The 18,584-nt window shown below is 41.9% G+C and overlaps 1 protein-coding gene across 1 annotated transcript; it reads left to right on the top strand.

Moving 5' to 3' along the window:
* Positions 1-381: 381 nt before the first annotated feature.
* Positions 382-15,930, top strand: TPGS2 (tubulin polyglutamylase complex subunit 2; the record flags this gene model as incomplete). Its single annotated transcript, XM_009699942.1, has 6 exons — positions 382-490; positions 8,299-8,386; positions 10,091-10,222; positions 11,862-11,975; positions 13,454-13,614; positions 15,598-15,930. Coding segments are annotated over 6 exons (832 nt in total), but the record flags the coding sequence as incomplete, so codon positions are not given.
* Between the last annotated feature and the right edge of the window lie 2,654 nt (positions 15,931-18,584).

The raw sequence follows: 18,584 nt of genomic DNA on the forward strand, positions 1-18,584 counted from the left end.
CAGTGTCAGGCTGAGACTATCCTACCCAACTGAAACCACAGGGCATGCTTACGAAGAAAGATTTGTCTCTCTTTTAGAGTTTGCCCAGGAACCTATGGTTGATTTTTCCGTGAATCCTCTGCAAAAGATCACACCTTGAATGTAAAATGTGTGTGTGTATATATGTATATACATATACACACCTATAAAAAACATGAAAGGATGACATCTTGTGCAGCACTAGCCATCCTCATGCCAAGACATGCTGAGTACAGTTATAGACAAAAGAAGGTGGCTGCTCAGTCACCAGCACAATGCTTCCAGTCATTAATGCCTTTTCCCCAGCTGTCAGTCAGGTTAACTTGCAAAATTGGCTCACAGTGTTGATGTCACCCTTGCCAGCTGCAAACATGCTCCTCTTTTCCTTTTAGAGACTTCTCCAGGAGTTGCTGAGGTGACATTTGTGGAAAAGGAGCCAGCTGAACGCCACACAATCATTTCATGGGAGCAAGTGAGTATTTTCATAATACTGCAGTGAGGTCAGTCTGAATATACAGCAGCCCATGGAGCATGTCAAATGCAACAGCTACCTTGTGTTTCTGAGACAGCCTGTTACCAAGTTTGATGCACAGTGGAGACTAAACAGATGTTGGGCTTTTTTTGAATAAGGTATTACTCTGCCTTTTAGGCTATCGCATGCATCTGATCTGTTAAAGAAACTTCATCAATGTGGGTATATTCAAAATGACAACTCTAAGAAGAAATCACATAACTGTAGTAAGCAGCAACAGTGGTGACTCAGTGGAGAACAAACATTGTTCTGACTCAGGTCCTAAACCATTTTCCATCTCCCTCTCAAACAGAATGAAGAAGTTCTTTATTATTCATGACCATTAAAGGTAAAGGCCTCAAGCTGGAAAATACCTCTGAGTCACCCAGTTCATTCCAGTTATCCATTTCTCTTTTCAGTCTCAGCTATTCGCTTCCATTTCTCATAGCCCCTCCTTCCACCTCCTCTTTGGCTAACCAACCCAATCTTTTGGCCAAGGCATGTCCCACTGCCTGTTCTAGAAGACTATGAAGGACACATGCAACCTTCACTCCACATTAGCTGACCTCAGTGCATCAGACTGCGTGACCAGAGGGCTCCTGAATACTGTTGTGTGACTGGTGGGCAGAGATGGCATTTTTGGTCTCCTTTTTGAATATACATGTGTTTATCAATCCCAGGAGAATAACTGCTTTCTAGGTATCACTCATATGTAGGGAAGGGACAGTAGAAGCTAACTGGCCTTTGGAAAGGGGCATGGCAGAAGATGCAGTGGAGTGAATCATCCTTCCTCTGCTCCAACCCTGGCTATGCCTAACGCACATGCTCCCAGAGACTTCACTTGTTACCACAGCATAAAGTAACTTTCCCTTTGATGATGCATTGCCATTTACAGTTTTTCCTGAACAACAGGGAAAAATCCTGCACTAGTTTTTGGTAACGCCCTATCCCCGTTAGTGATATTTATCAAGAATTTATAAATTCAGGTCAGAATGTATGTGATATAAACCTGTGTTATTTACTGAAACTTGTACAGTAGCCAGCAACTGTGGCCAGGCAGAAAATTCCAGTTTTTCAGGTTCATGTGAACTGATTCCTGATTTCCTGTAGCTGCTGTTCAGGTGTCGAATTAACTGGGCTGGAAACTCTGAGGCACCCGAACAGCGACCCAGCTCAGGTCTGGGAGCAGCAGAGTAACGTTCACTTGTTCTTCTGTTGAGTGAGAGGACTGCTTCTCCTGAACACAGTACTGCTCTCACTTTCAGGTGCTGCTACTCTTCTGAACTAAATTGGGTTTGTTTCAAAATTGAGCTATTCTTGTAAAGCCAAACTTTGAAATGCTGTAGCCAAAGCACTTCACTCCAAAGATATCAAAACAATACTTCAGCTCACTCCCCACCCCAGTGATGGACTAAGTTAATTGTGGAAGTAAATGGTGAATATTAAGTAGATACAGTTGAGCTGGAATGCTAATGGTGAAGGACTTCGCTATCTATTTATTTGCTTTTGGTTCCAGTTGCATTGACAAATCCTGAAATCTCCGTTCTCAAATTAAAAGGTAACTGTTTTCTTTTTCCTTTTTTTTTTCCTTGAGCTTTGGGGATAAAGTCTGATACCTAACATAGTCCACACAATTGCAGTATGTCGTGCACTAATGATTAAGTGCAAAGCACTCAGCACCTCCAAGGCCCTTCCAGGATGAACATGTACCTCACTTTTGCTCAAACTCATCCTGCCTGAATATGAATACAAGTTTATGTGTACCCGGTGTTCACTTTTATGACTGGGTTGGGTTTTTTTCGTAGCCACTAGGTGGCAATACTTATGCAAGTAATCATTTCTCCATAGTGGAGATTTTACCAAGATCTTGTCACAGTCTTTATTTTTAGCTCCCCTCTACATCTTTGGTTATGAAAGTATTTTCAGGGCTTTTTGTAAAAAAAAGGGAAAACTGGTCGAACTATTCCCAAAATTACATCCTTTTTCCAAAAATACCCTCTCTTTTCATTGAGACTCACCAGATAAAAGCTCTATTCCTAAGACTGTTTTTTAATGTTTTTTTCTAGAAGCAATTTTTCCAGTCTGGTTTCGGTTTTGCAATGGAAAGGTATTTCTGCTGAGAGAAAGTCTATGGTATTTAGAAACTCTAAAAAGGAAATCAACCTTTTTTTAATTATGAATTATTAAAATAATATTCTAATATTGCTGGCAGTATGCTTTTTTTTTTGTCTCCAACAGCTGTGTTTGTTAAATTGGTCTGTGCCCAGTTTGTGCCAATATTTAACTGAAGACTACGATGGAAGTTTTAAAATCTTAGATCAGCTTGTTGAATGTCCATTAGCTGCCATGAGACTTTGCAGGGGAAGGTGAGCTTCATGACAGGAGACAGCGCAGTAAGACAGTAGGAGAGCAGAATTTATTTTTTTTCCCAAGGCTTTCTGTAGAGGCAGAAAGAGCTATTAAGTCTTACACTTCAGGAAATCAAACCTGAGGTCACTCCTGAATATTTGTTGGAAATCAGCACACTCACAAAAATATTTAAGGTATACGATTGTCAAGTGTTTACATTGGTAGCATTGTGTCCCCAAAACTTTCAAGCAGTTCAAAGTATTTTAATAAAAACAGATACATTTTTCACCTTTGCTGATATTTAGACCTACCAAGATGTTATCTTTTCCCCAAGAAAGTGCGACAAGCAATAGAAGGGGGAGTAGAGACAAAGTTACCAGATCACTGGAACTCCAGTATTAATAACTGTATATTGTCCTATGAACCCGTTCCCACTCCTAAAATTAGGCTGGCAGCTGCCCTGCTCCCCTCCATGTGCAGTTTTTAGAAATAGGTGTTATAATAAAATATTGCTAAGAGGCACTCTGGTATCTACCGTGACAGTGTCTGAACCTCATTTTCTTTTTGCCTCAACCAGCAGAGGAGTCAGCCCCTCACATAATTGTTTTCATTCTTAAAAAAGAGAAAATTGCATTCTGTTAGGGGGAGCTGGAGTTCCCAGAACTTAGCACCACAGGAGGCCAAGCAAAATGAAACATTTTGCCTGTTCCTCTAATTGGCTTGCTAGCAGTATCTGAACTGCCACTGACTGGCTGTAAGCGATCCCTGCCCATCACGTTGCTGGAGCTTTGATATTCTACCACTCTGCATGGGAAATTTGTTGTTTCTCCTTATGCACTTTGTCTACAAAGCTGTATTTTTCTGTAATAAAACCATAAAAAAGCCCTCAAGCAGTCTGATGCTTTCCTGTTGTGGACTGTCTTAGACTGCCAGACAGTTTAGAAACTCTCTCTGCGTGTAAATCTCACTGGGAACTGTGGTGGTAGTTCCTGACTATTCTAGAAGTCTTCCTTCTTCCTTCTACTGTATCTCTTTTTGATTCAAAAAGTTTGCATGCAGGCGTGTGCATCCACAAGAGTCCTTCTTGCCATCCTCCTTGTAATGTCCTCCCTCAGCATTAGGCAAGCCTGCCGTCTCTGATTCTCAGGATCAGAGGGTCTGCCCATCTTGAACCTGCCTTGGGGCCCTGACCATGGGAGAGGCAGGGAAGTAGATCCAGCATAAGGAAAGGTGTATTTCTTCAAGCTGCATAACAGGGGAGAGGCTGGAGGATTTGGGGAGGTAGATAGTGTTTCTGACGCAGTGTTCCCCTCTTGTGGGGCCTGATAATATTCTGATTAAAAAAACTGGCTACACAACACCGTCCTCAAGACAACTGCCAAAGGTGCAACAAGAACATCTCAATATGTTCCGTAAATTAACATCTGCATTCACTGGCAGCTAGGGCAGACCAGTCATGAAACGGTGTGATATTAGGGAGAAAGAAACGTGGCTGCTGATGTGCTCTGCTACTTGGAAGCCCTGAGAAGTGACATAAATCCTTTCCTTCTCTCCCCACAAGTTGGATAAAACTTGCTCATTTTTTTTGAGAAGTCTCTTTAGAGCTATATGTTTTGATTGCTGTCCATTTCTTTAGGATATTTGCTTGGGAGGCATTGTTTCAACAGTGCTTTAAGTGAATTGCCATATGTCAGTGTTTTGGTTCTGGATCCAGTGCTGATCAGGTCTTGGCAGCAAAACTACCCTGGTTCTAATATTCTCTATCCTCAATGGGCTGCGCTTTCTTGGGACACTGTTTGGGGATATGATGGATAATAAACAAAAGAAATAGACCTCACACACCATATTGGGCACTTGGGATATTTTGTTTTATGAGCTGATGAGTGTAACCAGATGACTGGAGTGAAAACAACTGCTTGCCAGGGCTGTGGTTAAGCCACTTCTGGCACATTAGTAGGAATATTGTATTTTATGGGGCTGGACATTACAACCCTGGAAGCTAACAGTTGAGCAGAAAGGGTACAGAGCTTGAGAAGCCATTTTTAATATATAGTAGCAACTTGTTGCTCTGACTCTACTGTCAGAAGACCACTCTTTTGACATCATAGGGTCATGTGGCTGAGCATAATATGACAGATCAATCAATCCTTTCCATTAGATGGGAGAGATGGGTCTTAGTGAAGCTTTTTATATAGAGGTCTTTTCCTATAGACCACAAATCTGCTCTGATACGGCATTTTCCACCCATGTATTTTGCACCATCATTTGGAAAGTGATGCAAAGGGACATGGTTAGGAGAATCCTAAAATAAAGAGGGGAGAGCAGCCATTTGGAGAAACATGCACTTGTTAATCTTTCCATCCAAAAAAGGAGAATTCAGAGCAGAAGGCCTATCCAGATATGATTTTTTCCTTGTTTTGATCAACTGTGGTTGTTAAATTGATCTGTGCCCGGTTTGTAGTAGTATTTAGCGGGATACTGTGGTGGAAGTTTTAAAATCTTAAATTTTGTCATCCAATGGATCTGGTTCTCCTGCTTAGAGGAGAACACCCACTGAAGTCAAGAGAGCTGTTCACATATGTATTTTTACTGCTGGTAATCTACTGCTGGTAGATTAGTTAAAATTGAGGGGTTTGAAATGGACTGAAAGTACTGTGTAAACATTTATACTCTTCTGAGCCTTTGTAGCAGGTCTGTCATATTTTCTTTTTTCATAGTTTTAAACCTAGTCACTGTGCTTACAACTACAGCTTGAAATTGGAAATGGGGAAAACACAGCATGAAATGACAAATATTTAGGACTGAGAGGAACCCACAGAAGAAGGTGTGTTTGTTAAAGGCATTTGAAGAACTTCAGATATGTCCATGTGGTTTAGTAATCTCCTAAAACTTACTACCAGGGCCTCAGCCATCCGCAGGTTCTTATCAAAGGATGTTAAATTCTTCTCAAAACAAAGTTTCTACAGTGTCAGATTCTCTGCTGTAATACATGTTACCTCTGAAGATTTTCCCTACTTGGGTTAGGAGAGCATTGTGCTAGTGACCAAGCCGCTGACAGGGCCGGTAAAGTGACCTGCCTATTGCAAGCCGCAATATCTGGGACTCATCAGTAGAAGTCTGTCACTGTAAATGGATATGCTTAGAAAGTACGTCAACACGCAGGAGTGAAGGTTGAGGGTGGGTTAGAGGGTCTTGCACAGCTTGTACGCTGCAGTTTAGGGGACAGGGACAGTAACAACTCAAAGAAAGTGACTGTGAGTAAGGCTTTAACAGGCAGAAGGGCTGCCCTGATCCTGGGGGAGGGAGGGGTTGTCAACAGGAGGAGGCTAGCACCATACCTTGCTCATGCCAGTCACTGATGACCAGAGACCAGCATTGCAGCTGGATGGACAGCTAGCAAGTAGGTCCTGCTGGATAGGCGCATCGAGACAACATCAGGACAGATAACGAGATATGCACAAGTTGCAGACATGGGAAAGAATCTGATCAGCATCTCTTGAGATGTTACAAAATCGTGCCCCAAGTGAAGCAGAGCTACCTGTGCAGCAGAACTGCATATGCATGTTTCTTTTCCTTAGCTGCTAGTTACCAGAATATTCTTCCTTTATTTTATAAGACTTTGAATTTTACATTTTCTAGTAGCTGTAGGGAAGTAATCCCAGCTGAGGCGCAATATTGGAAAGCTGTTAACATCTGTCTCCTTTGCTTTCTCCAAAGCAATTCTGTAACTGCTTTAAAACCCACCCAGGCCTTTGAGGCCAGGCTGTGACTATCTACCTGAATAACATCTCCATCTGTGGCAGGGTAAGCCTATATGAGGGGCAGCACTACTGACCTATAAATGTTCTCAAAGTTTGTAATTCTGTCTTTTCTTACTTTGAGTGTCAAGCTCACTGCACAGAGAGCAGGCCATGTCCAACAGCATATCTTTAAAAGTGTCTGAATGAAAGAAATAACACCTTTTTTAGACAAGGCTGAAAATTCTATCACAGAAATACTTGAATTATCAGACATGCTAGGTTGTAAAACTCACATTATTTGTTCATTTTCCCTTTAAAATGTAGCTCACAGAGTCCTGTGATTATAAACAGGTCATAGATCAATATTTTAAAGAAGTTCTCTGTCCTCCTGATTTAATGACAAAGCTTGACCCTCAAGGGGCTTATTTGTGTCTTTGTTCCTGAGCGGATTTAAAAACACATGGGACTGAAAAGGGAGAATTACTACAAGTTGCAACTTGGAGGTTCAGACTGCAATTAGGAAAAGTTTTTCACAAGGAGGATGGTGCAGCCCTTGGACAAGTCAACACAGAGATTGTGGAACCTGCATCATCAGAGACTATCCTGAGTTTTGGGATCTGATTCTTTTGGAGTCTTGGGTTTGACAATACTTTAAATGCAAACTCACTTCAATCTTTCTCAATCTGTTTTTTCTCTAAAACAATTACAAACAAAACAGATAACTAATTTAGTCATGTGTATTACTTGTCTTCTTAAAACTGACAGGCTTCTGTACTGTTTCATTTTGTGTTCTTGACACATGAACAGGAATGGGGGGTCACTGGTCTGCAGCCAGTCCTGTCATGAAGAGCAGTACCTGCAATGGCCTATAGCTCTTTGGGCTTCTTGTTGTTCTGAGGAGTAAGCTTTTATACTTCCTTCCTCATATTTGTGGCTTAGCTGAACAGTCTAAGTTAAGAAAGGCTCCTTCCACAGCCGAGATAGGTATAGAAGAAGGGTGCTACTTCTTAGAAGCACTTTCACCAGCTCACTGGAGTTGCTTCCTTCACTGTTCGCTGAGAAGGAGGCAGGCTTAGGCGCCCCAGCCAAGTGCTGAAGCTTGATGTGATGAAGCCAGACAGCAGGTTTGTGAGATTGACTCTTTGTGTGTTTGCACACATACTGTTTGTTCAGTGAAATGTCAGACCTTCTTGATTTCTGTGCAACTCTTGAGTCTATGCTTCTCTCACCTGCTTAGAGCTGAAATCCTTCAGAAGAAAAGAGTCCTTGCGCTAATATTAATATGTGCTTTAGTGTAACAGGTTTCGTCTGGTTTCAATTAAAACAAACCTCTACTTTTGTAAGCGATATATACGAAAAATATGATTGTTTTATATATATGATCTTGGAGTGACTGTTAGTGTCATCTCAGTTGGGGAACAATCCTGTAATAATCTTGTAATGACTGACTCCTCATTGTGAAATCTTCCCAAGTCATATTTGTTAATAGAGTAGCACAGTTCCGAGAAATGTGCAGTTCTTCTCTCAAAGGTTTTAGGATAAGATATTTGAGCTGATTTGAGTCATCTTGGAATTGGGCAAAACATTTGGTGGCAAGTATTTCTGTACCAATACTCAGTTATTCTTTGGGTTTGATGCATGTTCTGCATTTTCCCATAACACTTTGATTGTGATTTGCAGAAAAACTCCTGCGTATTGCCAGAGGATTTAAAGAATTTCTACCTGATGACCGATGGCTTCCAGATGACCTGGAGTGTGAAGACCGATGGTGAGTCCACATATTCCTCTCCACTGATACCCTCTTGTCATTGCAGCCAGTCTTTCTTCTGCAGAATCTTTTTAATTTCAGATTTACTTTCTGCACAGTACACGTCTGTCAGCATCCTGCATTAGTCTGAGCAAAAGCACATGCACCAAGTCATTTTGAATGAAAACTTAGCACTATTAGCACTAATTCGCAAAAAAATGAAGTAGTTTGTTTCTACTAGGCAGCTTGATCAGTGACTATGGAAAACTGACCTCTGAATTAGTAAGCGAGTGCAGTTCTGCATGGGATCGTAGACTATTTTAGGGATGTCCTTGTGAGGAAAAAAATATGACTGCACATCAGATGTCGCTTCCTGATGCAACAGGGCAAAGCCTATTGCTTGCATATGCTGGACTTCTGCAGAATAGGCAAGTATACTGAACATTGGCTAGAAACCAAACAAGTCTTCATGACATAAGTACCATTCTGTAATATACCAGCCATCTGTTGACACTCAGATTTAGATATATAATTTAAATCTCATGCCTAGACTCCCTCTGTAGTTCATAGAGAGAGAAGCAGCTCTAGCAGATTATCCTGTTATAAAGCAGTAGGAAGAGTCACCCTCTGATAATTCCTCTTTCTCATTAAAAGGTATATGTATGTGCCAGAGCCTGATTCTGCTTTCCATCAGCTGATATCCATTCACTGGACTTATTTCTGGAGTCAGTGGTGGAAGTGAGAACAGGACCAAACTTTATTGTCCATCCTTGTTCACAAAGAATCAAGCGGTTCATTCCCTCTGCACTGGAGCCCTGCAGCTATTATCCTGGCTCTTGTTGCCTTCAAGTGAGATCGTCAAATTGGGCTGTGGACACTGCTTGCTTCTGGAGATGAGTGTCAAATACAGGGTTTTCCTCAGGAAGTGGAATTTCATTTCAGAGACAGTTGACATCAGGGCTCTAGCACCTGCACTTTGTCCCATCATGTTTCAAGTGGGATTTAGTGTGTTGTGAACTCTGAAGAGTCTTGTTTTCAGGGCACACAAGTGCACAGAAACCAAGGCAGCTCATATAACTGTCTTGTTTGAGCAAGCATCCAGTAGTGCCTCCTGAGGCCCTTCACGCTGGCACATAGCTGAACACGGGGCTTGTCGACTTGATGTCTGGTAACAGTACTAGTCCTCAGAAGCAGAGACAAGTGACAAGTCCTCCAGCATTCATTCAGGAACACCCACATGTTGACACACTAATGAAATGCTGTGTTAGAGTGGGAACCAAGAAAATGCACCCTGAGCAGGTACATGGGGTGAAAGAGGATGAGCTGCCCAATAAGCTGTGAATGGGTGGAGTGGTTTCTGTTAGGACACACAGCAGTAGGGAAAAGAGTTTTGAGGAGGTGGCTGTAGCTAGCCAGGATTTTTAATAGCCAGTTTCATGGGACTGAGCTAACAGCTGCAACACAGACTTAGCCAGCAGTGTAATTCTCATACCTGCACAGCTCTGAGGTGGTGTTGCATCACCTGTAAGTGTGATTCTGTGTTTGAAAAAGCCTAATCTTTGCTCTTGTGGAGCCTGACTTGATTAAGTGTCCAGGCCTGCTGAGTATAGCCACCTCTTCTCCCACTCTGTGTTTTAGAAGAGGTTGAGTTGGTATGTGGAGGAGAAGAAATACCTGTTATGCTTTCCTGACACTGGATGTGATTAATGATTGGTCTTATTGCAGATGCCCCAATGCCTCTCGGCTCCATGGTGATTAATAGCATCTCAAAGCTATGTCGGCTTGGGGGTTCCTCTATGTACACTCTGCCTAATGCACCAGCTCTCGCTGACCTGGAAGATGACACAGATGAGGAAGGTAAGGTCCTGTTAACAGGCTGGAAAATGCGCTGTGCCTCATCCATTTTGCTCTGTTAAGGTAGTATTAGGATATAACACATAGATATGACATCAGAAAAGGTCACTCCAAGTAGATGGGGTTTTCTTTGTCTCCTGGACTGGATCTACTATATGTCCTATTACTCCCCTACAGCCTTGACAGGTCGATCTGTATGCTGTGAGTCTCATGGGGCTTGTTATTGCTACCAATCACCAGTACTATTTGCATCCTCTTTTAACAGCCTGGAAGCCCTCCTGTTCTGCCTTTTCCATATTTGAATTTTTAACTGAGGCTTCCTCCAGTGATTCAGCTTCTAAAGTCTTTGTGTGCTTATGGTGTTACATGAACAAAAGATAAGAGTTTTTGTCTTGGTAGGGAAAAGACAGGTGGATGTGCTCTTTGGAATTGGAAAAGTAACTCCAGTAAATACAGGTGGCACTGGAAAATGTGTGTTTCCAGACTGCCTAAAAATGCTGAACATCCTGCAATTTGGAGGGAAAAAGAAGGAAAAAAAGCCCACTCCTTTTCTCAGAGCTCTTACAGTCTAACAAGACTGGAAGAATTAAGAAAATAAGAACAGAACCAGATGTCATGCTGACTCCTTAAAAAATGGCAATTTGATTTCAGTGTTATCTCTGAATCTCTATAGCTCTTCTAGCTTCTAAATGTGGCTGAAAGTTTCTTTTTGCCTGTTCCAGCTTCTCTGCAGTCCTGATTTTCTAACCATTCTAATGAAATGGGCCAACTTCTGCTTCCATCTAGCCACTCAGACCTCTGTTAATGTACTTGTAAGGTGCACTGAGAAAAAGTTACGTGCCCACAAGAATTCTCATCCTGACTTTCATGGAACATTCTTCTGAAGAGTACAGCTCTTATGTCCCCCTTTTTCGCTAGCAGCTTTAAAGTTTAGAATTATATTCTGCAAGATCTTGCAGCTACATGATCCCAAAGTGGTCCTGTAGAAATGCTTTGTAGTGGTTGTGGGTCACAAGTTGAATATGAGTCAGACCATGTGGCTGTTGAGAAGGACGCTGATGTCACACTGGAATGTATGAAGAAATGTATATGTCTCCAAGTTCATCAAAGTCTTCTGTCAAGAGAAAAAGAATAAACTGTTCTCCCTGTCCTCCTTAGAAAAAAAGAAAGTAGGACGAAAAAGAGGTGATGAATACAACAGAAGTAATGGGCTTCAGTTGCAGCAAGGAAGATTCAGGATCCGCAGGAGGAAAATGTCTAAGTGATAATGATGGATTTGAGTTGACTGCCTGGAGATCGCAGCATCTCCAACGTTGGAGAGCTTTAAGAAAAGATTAGACAAACATGTCTCAGGAGCGACATCTGTAAAGCTGGTCTTGCTTTATGCCAGGGAGGGACTAGAGGGCAACTTGATGTCTTTTTTCAGTAGTTTGTTTTCCTACCAAAGATTAAAATTTTTCTCACTTTGTTTTTTTTTTTTAAACACAGGGAACTTAATCCTTTCCAAGAAGTATAAATATAATAGTTTGATTTAGTTCTTCCTCAGCTGGTTTATTAATAAGTAATGAATAGATTGACTCTTTGCAGCTGAGTCACAGTTGGTTTTCCAAACATGTTTTGTGAAGATTTTTTCTGTTTTCAGGTAATGGAGACAAACCAGAGAAGCCACACTTTGATTCTCGTAGTCTTATCTTTGAATTAGACCCATGCAATGGGAATGGGAAAGTTTGTCTTGTTTATAAGCACACTAAACCAGGTAAGACTGTAAAGAGCAAAGTTAGCCATCTCTTGTTGTGGATTGTATGTGGAGGCCACATGTGTAGAATCATGTTACATTTCTGATCTTCTCTGCAATTTGTAGATGAACATTTACTGGGTTGTCCTGTCTCCACTGAAGTCAAGGCTAAACCTTACAAAGACTTAATTAGAGCTAATGTTTTCCCTCTTTTTGATGTTGGAGTCTGAGTTATAACTTGTGACATCTGCATGCATAGAAATGGGAAAGCATTCACATATGAACTACAGACAATCATGTTGAAATAATACAGAGAGCAAGAGCTCAGCCACTAATGTATCTCTTGTTACTTACATGTCTTAGAACAATTCACTTACATTTTTATGAGAAAGGCTGTAACTCTTTTTAGAAGCAAAGGGTAAAAAAGCTGATTGACACAGTCTTAAGACTAGTTCTTCCACCTTCTGCATGGAGACAGAGCCTCCACATGCTAACTAGGTCAAAATTCGCAGGAAGGGTTGAACAGGAGAGTGAAAGATGTAAGCTGAGCTGTTTCTTCTGACAGATACACAGAAAACTTATCAGTCAGCGATTAGTGAAACAACCAAGTCACTTGCAAAGTAGTTGTCATCAGACACACTGCACAGGTCACTAGGTGTATGCGTATACATGTATGTTCACTGTGTGGGTATGTACAATTGTGATATACCTGTTCTTAAGAAAACTGTTTGGTTGTTATCTTGTGTCTTTCATTGGGTGTGACTACAACTCCCAAGGCAGAAACTTCTTACTTGTCCTCTTGCTTTCTGGTGTTAGCGATTTCAGCACATGCAGTGGATAACCTGTGCAAGGGGAGGGAGCGTTGTTTACAAGTGTAGATGTCAATGCAGGGGGCAGTGTGTTTAATTTACAAGATTCAGCATCTTAATTTCCCAAGTAAAATCACTTCTTTTTATGCTACAAAGGATGTCACCACGAGAGAAATACTTGATCACTGTGGAAAGATTTTGCAAAATATGTTTTTGTTGGCAGTACACGCTCCCATGACTTCCAGACTCTGGACTCTATTCAGTAATCCAGATGAATGACAATTAAGTTAGTTGCTTTTTACTTTGTGGGGTAGATAAATGTTTGCTATAATTGTACTTTGAGCTTATACTACGAAGTTGCTGATGTCCAAGCATGTTCCATGTAGCATATCAGTCACAGGTTGGGAAGGGATAGCATTGCATCCATTTTACGGTGGGGAAAGTAAGTATAATGGCTATTGCACAAGTATTTTTAGTAAGGCTGGGAGAAGAACCAGGTCATTTTCAGTCCCCATGCTCTAACCATTAAACCACATTGCCTCTGGATAATCATCTTTGTTAGTCAGGGATGCTGCATTTTAGAAGCTGCAGCCTTTCTGATAAGTATGTTGTGTCTCCCACCTGACAATGGCCAGGGGTTGATCTTATCACTGCAAATCAACAGTGTAATTTGTGTTTGTTTTGTTCTAGTTGTCTCCCCAGACACAGAGATATGGTTCCTGGACAGAGCTCTGTATTGGCATTTCCTCACCAAAACCTTCACAGCCTACTACCGCCTGCTCATTACCCACCTGGGTCTCCCACAGTGGCAGTACACCTTCACCAGCTATGGGGTCAGCCCTCAGGCCAAGGTAGGACAGCAGGATCCAGCTTGACAGTATTTTGCATAAGTATAGACTGGAAAAATATCTTCCTACCTTTTGACAGGCAGTCTGTAGGCTTAAGTGGGCCTCCCTGGTGAGCCATGGAAGGGCCCATGAGTCTTTCCCCTGTAACGTGTTAACAGTCATTTGTTTATGTTAGTGAATTCACTAACACTGTGTTAACCCACCCAAGTTGGGCTCTACCTTTGACCTCTTATAGCAGGTGGTGGAACCCCCAATTATTTCTTTGCTTTCTTGACTCTGAAGCAAGCCTCCACTTCCATGACTGCTGGCAAGTGAGGAGATGTAAGGCTGTTCATCCCCACAGCTATGTAAGATTTCTCTAGATCAGTTTTCTGGGCATAGCACTGAACAAGAGCCTACTGCTCTCTGGGTGAAGAGGAAAGTCCAGGTACACGTTAGACAGAAGCCCGGAGGAAGAGTATGAGTTTGAGCCTGGCCAAGAATATAAATTCCTTTGCATCCTCCTCAGTCATGAAGGTATACCTTGGTAAAAATTATGCCTAAAAATGCTAGCAGTCCTAGAAGTAGTTATAGGAGAGCTCCAGGTACAGCCTTGTGACAATTCCAGCCCCTTATTATTATTAAAATTGCTATTCTGCTCTGCCAGAACCCTACTATTAGAGGCTCCTACCATTCATCTCTGTTTGACTGGGCTTTTAGCCCTAACCCCGCTTCCGCCTTGTAAGAGGTCGGGGAATGGATCTGACGATACTTCCAAACACAGCACATAAGCCTGTGGAATGTTTGTGCGTGTTGGCAAGGCCTGTTGGGTCTCAGTGAGTGTCCTGCACTTCACCCAGACATGACAGCTGTCTTACCAGCATGGCGTTGCTTGGTCCTGCTTCAGCCTTGTGCGTACTTCTGAACTACTTACTAAAATCACTGCCAACTACCCATCTATCAATGGCTGTAGAATTTGTTCTTTGTATTTGTGGTGTCTTTCCTGTTACACTGTGCTCTACTTTATTGGTCAAGGCTGTGTACATGGTACTGTAGCAGACACCTGTGCTCTGCCTTTCTGTAATTTTCCTACTAGAATATTTTATTATGTTCAGTATGTTCACAAACCTTAGTGAAATCATTCATGTATTCCCTAATCATTTACAGCCTCTGTTAGTTAAAATCCCCCTAGTATGTCAACCATTACCATTTTTAAAGGTCTTCAGGGGTGGTATATTAAAGTTGTTTTCCATTAAGCGGTACATTAATAGATGGCCATCTACATTTTGGTATTGATCGTTTGTTTACCTTGTTCAACAGTTTGCTGATGATTTTAGTGGGATTTGTAATACCATAACCCCTACAGTTTTATTTCCTGACTTCATCAATGGAAAACTGATAGGAAAAACACTAAGAGATGAGAACTGCAGGGCATAACATTGTGGTGGCATCTGGAAATCAAAAAAATAATTGTTATGGTCACTTCTAGATGTAAAATCAGGCTGAAGAGAAACAAACAGGAATTCCTTTGTCTTAAAAAGTCTGCATTATTGTATGTGTGAAGAGGGGGAGGGAGGCTATATTTTGAGAATTTCAACTAGTTTCATTCCAACTTATAAGCACTTTTAAATTCCAAGGTTTTTTAATGTTTTCTGCTTATCTGAATCTAAATAAATGTGGTTTAGTTTCATCCCCACCCTCTGCTTTTCCTCCTGTGGTTTAAATCAGGAGTTGCTCCTGATAGGAGTTACATTGCAGGAAAGGTAGTGTTAGGTTTGTGTCTGGTTCTCCTCTTCCTTGTCTGGAATGTGGGGCAGTTCCAGGACTGTAGCTGTAATTGAGCCTTATGTATCCTTATCATAAGCACAATGTGCAGTCCTGTAAACTGCAAACTGATAAATTGTGTATGATTAAAATCAGATCTCAGGGGAGAGGGTGAACAAGGTGGAAATGTCTAATTGCAGTTCGATTTTTAACCTCTTCCTTCTTCACCATCCTGCCTTTCAGCAATGGTTTAACATGTATAAACCCATAACCATCAACACAGCTCTCCTCTCTGAAGAAGCTGATTCCTTTGTGAACAAGCTGGACCCCAATAAGGTATTTAAAAGCAAGAACAAAACTCCAGTGATCAAAAAGAAACCACCCTCCCAGCCAGCAGGCTCCCAAAAGAGTCATACAAGCATGACCTCCTCCAAGACATCCTCCCTAGCTGGGAATTCTTCAAGGAAGTGACCCCCAGATCTGACCCTAGACAGCATTTGCGGTAACCTTTGATGTTCTCTGATGCAGAGTCTCGTTGGTTCAGAACAAGTTCCTTGTGCATGGATAGATGTGCCCGTGGAAAATGCATTGCAGCATTTGCATGAAATATAGCCATGAGGTACTTTGATGGGGGAGGGTTGTAGTTCCTGGAGACTCTCAGAAAAAAACTCGAGACATTGATTTTATTCCTTTCTGCTACTTGCAACATGTACTTTTCAGAGGGCATGAAGAAGCCCTTGATGTCATTGCTCTATAGGGAAGCTTTTGTTCCTGTGCAACCACAGCAGTAAAATGAAAGCAAGTGTAAGTCACTGTTACTTTAATAGACCCATGCTGAAATATAGTGTATGAAGATATTTCTGCCTTCTCCTTTGAAAGAAACCTGTCCTGACCTTGCATGCTATGGGAGCAGGCTGGAACCTACTGAACAAAGAAATATCTTCTGCTTCAAACGGAACCAAACCCTGCACTTCCCTGTGCTCCTTCCAACTTCTGCTCTGAGATTCGTGGTACAAAGGGACCTGGGGCTTCCTTGTCTCTGCATTGACCACTTGCTCTACAGCCCAGACTATGTTCTGGCCTTTGTGCCACATTTTTTCAGATAGTGACATCTGTGTCATGTCCTTCCCAATAAACCTGAAGGCAGCCAGAAGCTGCAAGATCAGTCATTGCCTCTGCTTGCTTTCTTGTGGTAACTGCAGTCAGTGGTGTTAAGAGTCCCATAAACCAGGAGGACCCTGTGGTTTGTCACACATTCATTTGCAAAGTTGACCATTTAGACAGCCTTTGTCACTTTTCAGTTGAGCAGGATCTGACCAGGGGCCACTGAGATCCTCCAGCCTTAGAAGACCCCGATACTGTTTTCTGAACTGTAACTTTTCAGGTTACAACTGCACTGTAACTCATTCACTGCTGGTTTTCAATTACTACTGATTGTTTCCATTACTTTTCTATGCCATTCTGTCTTCTTAGATGTGCTGGAAACACATGGTAACCAACATATTTTGTACCTAAGCAGGGAAATAAAAGTCACCATCTTCAAATAAGCATTGATTACTTAAACAACATCATCTTTTATTTATGAAACAGTCACATAATTACATAAGACAAACCTACCTCACAGGGATGTTGTGAGGCTTTCACGAGTATTTGTATGGCCTTCAGAAAGACGAAGCCAACCTGTAAATGCTTAATAGTATTTTATTAAAGATTTGAATATTTTTCCTCCAGAGTAATTGGATATTTGTTTTGGGGAGCACATGCACAAGGATGTGCTCATGGTAAGAGCAGAGTCCAGGCTGAATTGTTTGAGGTTTTTTTTAAGGCAGTGGGTAATCTCTCACTGAGAAGGGATGGGTGGCAGTGTCATTTTGCTAATCCTGTCTTGAGCTACTCTGAAGTTCCCAGTTTAGTTCACATAGACCAAAAGACTCAGCTGTGTGGCAGCTGTTCCATTTCTGTCCTGTGCTCACTGTTCAAAATCTCTGCATCCATCAGCCCCAGCTGTGGCATGCTTTGCTGGCTTCCAGCACTGCCCAGGACCCACGCTCAAGTGCAGTTGCTGCATTGCCTGGCAGCTGTCCTCTGCCACCCCCAAATGAGAGGAAATCCTCTAATGATCTTCAGCCCTCTTAAGCCGATGCGCATCTTGTGCTGGGTGAAGATCTGCTGTAGCTGCTCTACTTAGATAAGTTCTCATGAGGAAGCAGAGATGTCAGTACCTACCACCCCACCCCATGCCGCAATAATACGTTAGTAGTCCTTTTAATAGTGAAATGTGAATGGTCATTAAAGGCAGTAAATACCATTTTCTGGAATTCTGTGCAGTAGTGATGTTCTGTCACTTACTACTCTCGGAGATCCTTGTGTTGTGTGTTCATGGTGCCTAGCCCGAAGACTGCAGTCTCGTGCTTGACATACGTAGCATACTTCTTTAAGCACTTTCCAGAGAAGTTAAGACTGTTACCACCCCCCTGGGAACAGACAGCTTCTGATACTGTTTTACTTTTAATCTGATGATACTTCAAACTTGTAAAGCTGTTGCAGGCCCATTTCCTCATTCAGATAGATATGACAGAATTCCTGCAGGAGCAGGGCAGCTTCTTCCCACATTTCTCCTGCATTCAGAGTGGAGAAAAGAGTTTGTTTTTTTTTTTTGTTGGAGCTTTTGGGGATGCTGCCACAGAAGTTGTCTGAATCCTTTCGCCTAGAGGTAGTTAAAGTCTAGCCTGTCAGTAACACATAGGTTCCAAGATGCCAACATGTTCCAGCAGAGCTGTGCCAGGATTCAGGAGACCTTGTAGTTTAGTTTAGTAATTTTCTAGTGCTTCCTGAATGTTCAGATCAAAAACCAAAACCAAGCATGGAAAAAAAAATAATCAGGTTCAGATTTCTACTTCAGACTGTCGTTGTTCTCTTCTCTGTGCTCTGCCAAACTAGGTGTTTGTTAGGGTGACCGGTGAGCAAATGGAAGCAAGCCTAGACCTCCTGATCCATCAGTGTAGCATCTGCCTCTTACCAAAGGATATTCAAAATTTCTTTAATTAATTAAGTTGTTTCGGCCACTGTTGGATCCTGAATTTTGATTTCTATGAACATACATTTGTCTGGAGTCTCGCAGCTCTGCTTTGCTTTTCTTCAGATTTTTTTGGGGGGATAGATTTTTACACAGGGAGATTGAATAATTTCATTGGGTCACAAACAGGTCTAGCCCTACCTGGGTCTGCCCA

The sequence above is a fragment of the Cariama cristata genome, unplaced genomic scaffold (genome assembly GCF_000690535.1).
Source record: "Cariama cristata isolate BGI_N322 unplaced genomic scaffold, ASM69053v1 scaffold10265, whole genome shotgun sequence".
Lineage (NCBI taxonomy): Eukaryota > Metazoa > Chordata > Aves > Cariamiformes > Cariamidae > Cariama > Cariama cristata.